Source organism: Pseudochaenichthys georgianus, chromosome 1, assembly GCF_902827115.2.
Source record: "Pseudochaenichthys georgianus chromosome 1, fPseGeo1.2, whole genome shotgun sequence".
Classification (NCBI taxonomy): Eukaryota; Metazoa; Chordata; class Actinopteri; order Perciformes; family Channichthyidae; genus Pseudochaenichthys; species Pseudochaenichthys georgianus.
Genome location: NC_047503.1, coordinates 882554 through 893857, shown reverse-complemented (window position 1 = coordinate 893857; position 11304 = coordinate 882554). Strand labels below are relative to the sequence as shown.

General features: G+C 43.7%; 1 protein-coding gene across 1 annotated transcript; it reads left to right on the top strand.

The window, feature by feature from the left end:
• Positions 1 to 1956: 1956 nt before the first annotated feature.
• On the top strand, positions 1957 to 10611 carry dok1a (docking protein 1a). Its single transcript, XM_034093750.1, has 7 exons — positions 1957 to 2066; positions 3133 to 3208; positions 6330 to 6463; positions 6542 to 6652; positions 6799 to 6868; positions 8734 to 8906; positions 9072 to 10611. Exons 1-7 carry the CDS (start codon positions 2010 to 2012, stop codon positions 9990 to 9992), a joined length of 1542 nt encoding a protein of 513 aa, XP_033949641.1. The 5' UTR covers positions 1957 to 2009; the 3' UTR covers positions 9993 to 10611.
• Positions 10612 to 11304: the final 693 nt, after the last annotated feature.

Here is an 11304-nt window from a genome sequence, read left to right as displayed (position 1 = left end):
GTAGAGAGTAACGAAGTAGTGTAATACTTAAGTAATATGTAATATATAGTAATATATATTACTTTTTTTTAGTAACGACTGTGCTGAAATGTTACATTTATAATTTGTAGTTCAGGACCATGGACAATGCAGCTTCCTTGCATTGACAGTTATCTGTGCTGAATTTCCTTTGTCTCATTTTTAATGTTGTGACCTGTCTGGTTTAATGAGTGTGTTGCTGCTTTGATGAAGCCTAATTTGATAACGTTTCAAATTCATTTCTGAAATATTTCGTTACTAAATATTTCATGAGTAATATAGTTGTCTTTGTTACATTTTATTTGGCATTTGTAAATAATTATGCACATTTACAGATATTTTACATATGAGTGATAACACGTGTTATCAGGGCTATTTTGCACAATAGGTGTGCCTTGAGATTTTGACTTGTCCTTTGGTGCCTTGGGCACAAAAAGTTTGGGAACCACTGGTCTATAGTCTGTATGTATGTAATAGTCCTATAACTAAAACACCAGTATCAAGTCTATCTTTGGGTATATATTGACATTTCCTCCATATACAAGTCATCCAGTTTTAATTAAACTAATAAATATACTATATATAAATGTATGTTTAATTTGGAGTGTAGGCGGTGGCTCAGTGGGTAGTGTGCTGGACTTCGAATCAGGGGATAGCAAGTTCAAACCCCACTGCAGTCAGCATGTCGTTGTATCCTTGGGCAAGACACTTCACCCCAAATTGCTCCTGTGAGGAGTGTCCACAGTACTGAATGTATGTAAGTCGCTTTGGATAAGTGTCTAACAAGTGACATGTAATGTAATTTGCCAGTTAAATTCCTCAGTTGTTAAAACCAAAAGAGAGCTTAAAGGTGGGGTAGGTAATTTTGGAGAAACCAGCTCGAGTGCGCTAGAATTTGAAAAAAAACCGGGAAAAATCTGCCACTTCCTCACAGAGCCCCTCCTCCAACACACACGAACGCGCACATGACCAATGAGGGCAGGAGATAAGTTTGTGCCCCGATGGAAGGCTGACAGGCAGGTAGGCCATCCAGTTACTTTAGCCGGGCCGGCTCAGATGATTGGTCGTGCTTTTTACAGCGCCACAGCTTCTACAGATGACATTTTGTGATGGATTTTTTGTCAAAGCACTTCAGATATTCGTTGCTATCGGGATGTTAAGAGAATTCCATGGAATATAACTAAAAGTGTATCTCGAGCCGGTTTCTCAAACTTACCCACCCCACCTTTAAAGGAAAGTGAATATTGAATTTTCATTTGTCAGGTGACCAACATATTTCCATACAGTTTCTACCTTCATTGGACTGACCTCTCCAGCTTACATGTTCCAAGTAATTAGTAACAGTTTCAGTTTCTTGAATCCAGCCTGGGACCATTTGCCGCCTGTCATCCCCTCTATCTCCCTCTTTCAAACACAGACAATTAAATAAAGGCAGTGCTTTCCCAAAATAATTCTTCAAAAAGAAAAACAAGTTGTTGTTTAGTAGTTCTATTGCATTACCAATCTTCACATCAAGAGTAGTTTTGTGCTTTGCAGAAAATGTTTCAGCCTGCTGGAGTTGACCCTGTTATTCATCAGCCTGAATACTGTACTGTACTGGACCAGAGTCTTTGTGGCCTTCACCGTCACACAGGTGGATCTGTAAAGCAAACATTTAAGCGGATACATATTCATGCAGTTAAATTGGTTAATTCAGCCGATGATGGATGGTCTCAGTAGATGTCTCAGGGTCAAAGGTTTGGCAGGAACAAATCAGACCTGTGGTCTCAGAGCCGCCATGATGAAAGTGTGTGTGTGTGTGTGTGTGTGTGTGTGTGTGTGTGTGTGTGTGTGTGTGTGTTTGACTCACAGCTGCACCTCTACGTTTCAGGTGAGGATCATATTTCAAGAATGTCTCACTGTGGGCACGCCCCTCTCTCTTATTCACCATACGAAAGAAAGAAGGAAACCTCATCGTCTTTCTAACCGATTTGAAGTATTTTTGTTTCCAGATGGACCCCGAGACCAAAACAGGGAAGGCTTACCTCCAACCACACAAATCTGGCAAAGTGAGTACATATACAGATCATATCTGTTTCTCAGCGTGGGACAGCACATAGGATTCATTTCACTGCATGTTTACCAGCAGCGGATAGTAATTCCTTCGTGTTACTTTTTCATTCTTACAAATATAATCATATCCACCTCATCGGAGCGTGAAAACTGACTTGGTAAACGGTAACCCATCTGATTGGCTGATAATACTGCATTGTGTATTCAACAGACTTCACGTCCATGTGTATCATTCGGTCCAAGTTGATCAGATTACAGTTATCTGAAGGAACACACGTGAGCCTTTCCTTGTAGCTAAGGAGAGTCCGGAGCAGGAATCCAAATGAACAAGTTGAAACGGAATGCTGCACATTCCTGAGCACCCCCGACACACAGCTCACACTCGCTGCGTTTCAGGGCAGGGGAACCTGAACCGTAATCTTAAACTCAACCGCCTCACAAATAACCGGAAACTGGTAAAGAAATGTAAATATCCACGACATCAGCGTGCAGTACATGAAACATGAGGTATGACTTATGTGGAGTGATAATAGTTGATGTATATGGTACTGTAACAGTTGTCCCTTCACAGCAGTGATACATTCTGAAGGAAGACTGGTAAGAGGTGATGTTTGTCCTCACAGTGGGACAGAGAGGACAGGACTCATGTGGACCTCCCTGTGTCACATGAGGGGGGGGGTCGAAAGTCACCGATGAGCACATTCACAGAGAAAAGCTATAGGTTGGGGACCCCTAAAGTATAACAGAAATATAAATTCACTTTGAACAAAATCTCTGTTAAACAATGAGTTATCTTTAAGAAAGAACATGGTCGCACCACACTACACCACACTACACCACACTTATCTCTCCTCCTTTGCATCCTCAACATTCTAAACGTTAAAATAAAATGTTAATAGATATTGTTATTGTTTGCATTTTTATAATTTCCTGTTGAAGATGCGTAAACATCATTGACCTGGGTGCTGTAGTCTGCAGGAGGAAAAGGATGAGTATGTAACCCAATGTATAATGTTACCCTCACGAGGTGGAGTTATGACACACTGTGCGTTTGTCCTGCAGAAATGGAAGCCGGTGTGGTTGTCTCTGTTTCCTCCCTGCAGTGGGGGGGGTCGCCTTGAGATCCAGGAGATGGGAGGTACACTTTCCTTTTTACCTCTCTCACCGTTTGTCTCTTTGAAGTGAAATAGATTTATAGGCTCATTGTAATAATAATGTAATTACATTTATTATAGCTCTTTTCCAGTGCTCAAAGCGCTTTACAAATACACATCACATATATCATACATGCAATGGTCACTGTGGACAATACCCACAGGAGCAAGTTCAGGTGAAGTGTCTTGCCCAAGGACACATCGGCTTTACAGACGCAGCAGCGGCGGGTTTCACCCCTTGATCTGATGATCATTGCACAGCACACTGTGCTACACCGTCCATCTTCACGCCTCGAGGTCATCGAGGCGCTTTTACAAGTACACATTGGTATCATACATGTACTGTGGACAATACCCACAGGAGCAGATCCAGGTGAAGTGGAAGAAACAACGACCTGACGCAGTGGGGCGGGAGCGGGTTTCGAACTGGAGTTCCCCCCTTGATCTGATGATCAGATGCACAGACCACTGCGCCACCCGTCCACAATGTATACAGTATACATGTATACAGTAAACTCTGTCCATGTGTTACTAGAAGTCAAAGGAGGCTTGTGATGGGTGTGGGGGGCGTGTCTTTGTATAGTAACATGGACTTGAGTTTTAAAATCATAACTAAGGCAGAGTAGCATAGTTCAAAAAGGGAAAACATGAATCAGCCATTAGACTGAGTGACAGAACAGCTGCAGGCGGAGGTGAAGAGGCAGGGGTGCTAACCTGGGTGGGACGCCAGTTGGTGTGGGTCCCCCAGGACGTGATGCCCACTGAGACGGGGGGTGGGGGCGTTAGCACATGTGGACTGCAGTCCATTTAACGCTGACAAGTCTAAGTGACCGCCATTGAGCTTCACTTGTATCCCTCGCTGTCTTCTTTACCTTAACACACACACACACACACACACACACACACACACACACACACACACACACACACACACACACACACACACACACACACACACACACACACACACACACACACACACACACACACACACACACACACACACACACACACACACACACACACACACACACACACACACACACACACACACCATAGCAGGCCCAGCTGAAGACATACAAAGGAAAATGTCGACCTCTAGTGTTTGTTCTATGTTTGGAACTTGAACGTCGTCGTGGTGTCAATCGATAGTAATTGCGTGAATCGCAATAATATAAGATTAATCATTATTAATCACACAATGTGAAAACATCAGTATTAACTTGAATGTTGGGGGACAAATACACATGTGGTGCTGTGATGGAGAAACCCATGACATGAGAACTCAAAGGGTTTATTATAACATGCACCTAAAGGACCGGCATGAGGTCCAGCCCCCACTAGAGCACGGACAGAGCTGCTGTCCCAGAGCCGCAGAGACGGCCATACGAGCATATGTTAGTGCACATCATACAGAGGTAGACTGCAGCACGATCTGTTCCTACAGTTTTTAGTTTACAATTAACATTTTCTAAATTTTAAATCTTAAATATTTGATTGTCTTACGTTTTAAATGTTTAACAACCTCATCTATTTTGGAGAGGAGCAAGAAGGAACAGATGAAGGCTGGAGAGGGCCTCAGGCATGTGCAGCTGGACTCCCTGACAGCCAGGGTCAACCCGGGTCAAGTGATTCCATCAGAGCCGCTTCAGATACAGGTGTTGCGTTATGTGTCCAAAGTCCAGAGTGTGACACACTTCAGAGGGCTTTGTTTGCAGAGCAGGAGTGTGAGGGTGCATTATATTCCCTGAGGGCTGCCTTTTCTCTAAGATCTCCAAAATAAAGTCAGCTTTATCAGAAAGAATCAGCATTTTCATTGAAATAAAGTTATACCAGTGCACATCAAAAAGACCTGAAGTCCAATACATGTAACTTGATTTCAACAGTAAGGCATAACAAAGTACTCCAAGATAACACAGGCTGTGGGTATCTGGTCTCCTCACCAGCATTTTGAGTCTCTTCGGGTTTAAAGTGAACTGGAGATGGAGATCAAAGTGTGATGCATAGAGGTCCGGCCCCCCTCCGTAAAGCCCGTGGAAATGCCCCGTTACTTGAATAGTGTGTGGGAGTGGAGGACTGAGAGTTAGACTCCATCCCAGGCAAACCTGTTCGCCCGGCCAAACCCCCAGACCCCTGATTGTGTGGGCTAACGCTTTCATTAATATCTGTTTAGTAACACATGGTTACAAACACTTGAATGACCAACAAGAAAATCCAATCATAACACACACACACACACACACACACACACACACACACACACACACACACACACACACACACACACACACACACACACACACACACACACACACACACACACACACACACACACACACACACACACACACACACACACACACACACACACACACACACACACACACACACACACACACACACACACACACACTGCTTTACCACCACGTGATAAAATCCTGCTAACGTACTGCTGAACCTCTCTTTGAAACGGACACTACAATATTATTTGTAAATACTTTGATATTATGCGATATGTATTGCAAAACGAGAAATTCCAGGAATAATTACAGAAAGTTCTGTGAATTCTGAAAGGCTCATCAACTCATTGCTATACGTTATATTGCTTCTTGTCATTGGTCAAGTTCACAACAGGCCAAGAAAAAGGTTGACGGCAGTCCAGGCCAGAACGAGCGTCCGGCCCCCAGGAAACGTGCCCCTGAGGGCGGGTCAGAGAGGTCAAACTGTCAGAATGTCAGAATAGTGTCAGACTTTTAGGCCCAGCTCCAAACCATACCCTACCCACTCCGTCACAAAGTGAACTTGTTGGTTTGGAACGGCACTTAATGAGGTGACCCTCGGCACAGACGCGTAAATGGAGGGGTCGTGTAGAGGTCGGGGCGGTTTGGAATCAGGTCAACATGCGGCCTGCACACACTGCTGATTTGTTCTTTACACACACACATTTTTTATCTTCAATTAGGTTGGTACCTAGCTGTCCAATGGACAAGGACAATTCATTTCATGTTTTTAAAAGGAGCAAATACAATTTTCTTTTTAAATGTAGATAATTGAAGATGTGTAGTTAGTGATCCTGGGTCTGCTTGAACATTGTCTGTCCTGCAGGTGCTGGAGGCGAACATGTGGCTGGTGTCAGGAGACACCACCAGCCTCATGGGGACAGGAAGCCGAAGGTGGTCCAACTGTCCGAGCTGATCAGTGTCCTCAGACTCCCCCCCAACGCTGAGGCCTGTCCCACGGTCAGCCTCTCTGATGGTGTATAATGTATAGTGTTATTGAAGTACATGCTTTTCAGCCGCTGTCTGTGCTGTTTGCAGGAGAACATGTCCGCATTCTGTGTGGAGACGCGGGACAGGACCATGGTGTTTGCTGTGCTCAAAGACGACTGCGTGGAGTGGGTCGAAAAACTTTGTCCCAGCACGTTTCAGGTTAGAGCCAAACCCGAATGACAACATTTGTTAGTGCCTTAATCATTTTTAACTGAGGCCACAAGTCCCCATATGTTCCAGCTAGTATACACGTTGTATACACTGTGGGCCTGTTGTTCACCTCTGTGCTCCCTCTACTATCTCAGAAAGGGGACGGCTCAGGTTCTACTCACATTGAAATGGAGGAGAACCAGATATACGCCTCAGTAGATGAAGGTACGTCTTCTGTTCCGATGCTTGGTATCTTCTCCTCTTCGTGTAAGACTGTGGCCTGGGTCCTCCGTAGAGGAATGTTTCATAATGAAAACAGGCTTTGTAAAAAGTTGAATGTTTGACATGATAGTGGTGCGATAAAAAGCCCATAGATTGAACTTAGACATGATCAGTCTTATGAAAGAAAATGAGCCACTGTGTTGTTAAACATATCACTTCACTGTCAAATCGTTGTTATCAGTTGCAAAAGCACGAAAGGAGTCTAACATTAATGCACACGCAGCTTTGCAGAACTACTGAGCGATCTGATTTCAGATGTTCAATAGGGGGTAGAGATGGGTGAGTCCTGATTCATCCGGATCCTAGTAATGAGCTGGTCGTGACGAGTCTCCCCTCTCCATTAACCCGAGTCCTTTGAGTCCTACACCTGGTGACGTACAAATTAAAACTATAGATTGCGTCAATCGCTACTCTCCTTATAACATGTCACATCCCATTACAACGTACCCCAGTCCATCTGCCTTTAGCAAGTAGGAAAGCTGCCAGAAGTTATCGTTTGGCTCAGGGGACTTCCTGCAGACTCGTGCGGACTCAGAGCCGTAACCGTAGCAGATGCAGAGATCCAGACTCGTCATGCACGAGTCAGCAGCAGACTCAGATTCGGAGAGCGGACTGAATGAGTGCTTTAATCCACACAGCGCGAAACGGCAAACGCTTTCGGACTCGTCGTGGTTTTCAGACTCAGTGAGTGACTAAAGGAAAACAGTCACAACACAGGGGCGAGAAAATAAGATTTAAATAACAGAAGTAAACAAAGGATGGTCACAAGAATGTAGAGGGGGGAGTTCACTGAGGCTGAAAGCCTTGACAAACAGATGTGTTTTGAGTCCTTTTTTGAGTCAGCGGTCCTGATTTCAAGGGGGAGGGCGTTCCAGAGGGCGGGGGCTGCAACGCTGAAAGCCCTGTTTGGTGTGGGGGATGGAGAGCTGACCTGTATCAGAGGACAGCAGGAGTTTGTAGAGGATGCAGGACTTGACCAGGAGCCAGTGGAGGTGAGGACCCTAGCAGCAGAGTTCTGCACGTGCTGGAGTCCAGGCCGTTGATACTGAGCCTGGCCCAGTTCCGCCAGTAAAGGATTTTGAATTCAAAGAACGGTCTTCTGCATTTTGGTCCTATGTACTCTGCCCTCCAGTCGTGACAAAAACAGAACAGATCCATGACCATATCTTTCTTCAGCACCAGCCACGTTGATGTTCCAGGATTGAACCTCATGCTTGCCCATCAGGCAATCAATTCCTTGCAGAATCTTCCAGCTTGAGTCGATGGTGAAGGTCAGGTCATCCATAAGGGCCTTCATTGGTGTTCCAGCTGACTTTCAGGATCTTCCACAGCTGTCTTGGTAACAACGGACAGTTCTTGTTGACCTTGTACAGGACTGGTCTTGGGCCTGGCGCTGAGCCAGATCTTGATTTCCTCACAACACATCCTGGACCTCTTTAAGGCGTGGCTCTTAGCTTTCGAACTTCTTGTCATCAATCAGGATGTAGCACTGACCCAGCTCGAGGTCACTGTAGGTGAGAAATGTTTTCATCGTCTGAATATCGCATTAAAAGAGTCATATTTTAAATTCCAAGACTTTGTGGTTTTAAATCAACCAAAACCGTTGATACCCACCTCCAAGGTACTTCATCACACCTCTTGGTTTGGCAAGGATCTTACGCTTTAATACCGTTAACTTTGGTTACTTGTTTTCACAATACCTGCATTCATGCCAGTTGCCAGTTACCCAATGTTGCTATATATTTACTGTAATAAATAATATTTGATTTGTTTGAAGAGCAAAGAATATTTCCTCTTTTTCTTTCCAGCCTCAGAGTTCTGGGTGACGGTTCAGAGGACTGACGCGGCGTGGCGCTGCGGCCTGAAGGGGGCGTATTGGCTGCAGGTGGGGCGAGAGGCACTGCGACTGAGGGAAACAGAGAAGAAGAACACTGTTAGAGAATGGCCCTACGAACTGCTGAGACGATATGGAAAAGATAAGGTAAGGGTCTCAGGATCATAAACAATCCTTACGTTACCTTTAAAAACTCACAGGGTGTCGATTCAAACAAATCCAACTACACTTACAATAAGAATAGGTATGTTTTATTTGTTTGCTTTGCTTTCACGTGAACATGCTAAAAACATGCTTGTGTTTTCTTACCAGCTGGCCTTAACCATTGAAGCAGGTAGACGCTGTAACTCCGGCCCAGGAACATTCAGCTTTGAGACACAGCAGGCTGAGAACATATTCTCCCTGATTCAGAGCACCATCAAAGCGAAGACTTCAACGGTGCCTCTCAGCAACCAAAACCCAGAGGGGGAGAAAGTTACCGTGACCCGCATAGGGGCTCATTCCCCTCTCCCCAAAATACCAGATGTGACCTTTATGGCTGCCGTTGTGGAGAACAAAGTGAGGGCACAGGAAAGTAAATCTGCTGCTTCCGAAGAGAGCGCACACGCCCAGGGAGACTCGCTCACTTCATCAGAGAGCGCGTCAGTGCAGCCAGCTCCTATCACCCTGATGCCCCTTCCACTGGTACCCACACACAACAGTCACTGCGGAGCTCCACTTGGGGGCCAATCAGAAGCTGTATATGCTGACCCTGCTGACTGCATGCAATCTGTACCAAAAATGCCATCGGCAACGGCTCTGTATGTAGACCCTGCCTGTGTGCTACCCCTCAAACCCCCAGGTTTAAGAGAGTCTGTCACCCCCAGTAACTCCTCTGCTCAAAAGCCATGCTTTACCAGCCAACCAGAGTCTGTTTACTCAGAGGTGTACGACAACATCAGTATAGGTAGGGATACTGTCACTCAGTGCAAAGGAACATGTATACCTTTTGCAGATGATGAACCCATTTATGCTGAGCCAATAAGTAAGAAGGAGGCAGTGTCTCATAACAATGAAAGCAAACCTGACCCATATGCCCACCTTTATGCTCAAGTCTGCAAAACAAAACCACCATGTAGTCTTTCTTCATCCAGTAACACCACCCCGTCCTGCTCTGTGTCCTCTTCCTCTCTTACTGACAGTCTGAGCACAGAACATGATGATGTCATATACGAAAACCTGGGCATCATTTGAAAAGTTATTGTAGCTTTATACTCAAAAGCCAAAACCACATCTATGTAGCCTGATATATTTTTGTCCAATGACTGCCAGAGACCATGGGAGTTGAAAAACACTGCAACTAGTTTGCATTCTAATGCCTGGCTGTACTTCCTGTTGTGTGTACTGTATGCTGTATACAAACTATTATTAATATTCCTGAATAAAAAAGGGGGCTGCGAAACCATTCAACCCACAATGCAACTCTGTCGCTGACAGTTGGGTGTGATACAAGTAGCAGCTAATAGCCTGGAACATCTAGCATGCAGCAGAGATGGGCAGCGGGCAACAGAGGTCACGATAGTCAGTATGTTTTAACCTAGTGAAACAGGATAGCATTTTGTAATGCCATAGATTTCAAAGTATATTATAAGTACATGTTTTCTGATGATGTTGTTCTGTTGAGATGAGACTTTTTACAATGAACAAGTCGGATTGTTTTAAATAAACTTTGTATATTGGTGTATACATATTTCTGTATAAATATTCATTTCCGTAGTTTGGGTTCAAAGCAGTACCACTAACACACCTATACCATTTACACTGTATATCATGTGAAAAAATCCAACCCATTGTTCACAGTATATAATTAACAATAAACGATGTAACTGAAAAATAAAACACAATTTTCTCATGAATGAAAATGTAATAATAAAATAATAATAATAACACTATAAAATGAAGTGTTGGTTGATTCAATACATTCAGTGGTTACAGCCTTACTCAGTCTGGTATGACCAGTATCCCATCGACTTTGCTCTTTAAACCTTGGTTGCTGATTGGCTAATGGTTACACAAGACAAAACATCCTTATGACATCATAAAGTGGCCAAAATCTGATCAGCTCATTTTCAGACAGGTTTTTATAGAAATTGATCAAAAAGAGAGAGAATCTTTGTTCCTGAAACTTTCAGAGTCTCTTTATGTAGACAAGACATAAAAAAGTGGATTTTGCATTAATAATAATAATAATAATAATAAGTGACCTTTAAAGTAAAGCAAAGTAAATCCAAAGCTCATGCGTTAACCCTCCCAGCCCAATTGTCTCTCGCTATAACTGGTATTTAAAGGCCAACATCTGCAACACATTTTTTTTTTGACAGTTTAAATACCCTTAATGTTATAATACAAAATAAAAAAGGTATTCGATTACAATATTTGAAAAATAAACGAATAACATAGAGCAAAAAAGAAAGAGGTAAAAGTGTAACAAGTACATTTGATCTTCCAAAGTTTATTAAAGACCAACTATGATAACTTCTTCTTCAGAAACATTCATTAAAAAACA

Coding starts and splice junctions, on each gene's coding strand:
- dok1a (XM_034093750.1), top strand. CDS start 2,010: ATGGACCCCGAGACCAAAACAGGGAAGGCTTACCTCCAACCACACAAA. Junction 3,209..6,329: donor TGAGATCCAGGAGATGGGAG/GTACACTTTCCT, acceptor TCTGTCCTGCAG/GTGCTGGAGGCGAACATGTG. Junction 6,869..8,733: donor ATACGCCTCAGTAGATGAAG/GTACGTCTTCTG, acceptor TTTTCTTTCCAG/CCTCAGAGTTCTGGGTGACG.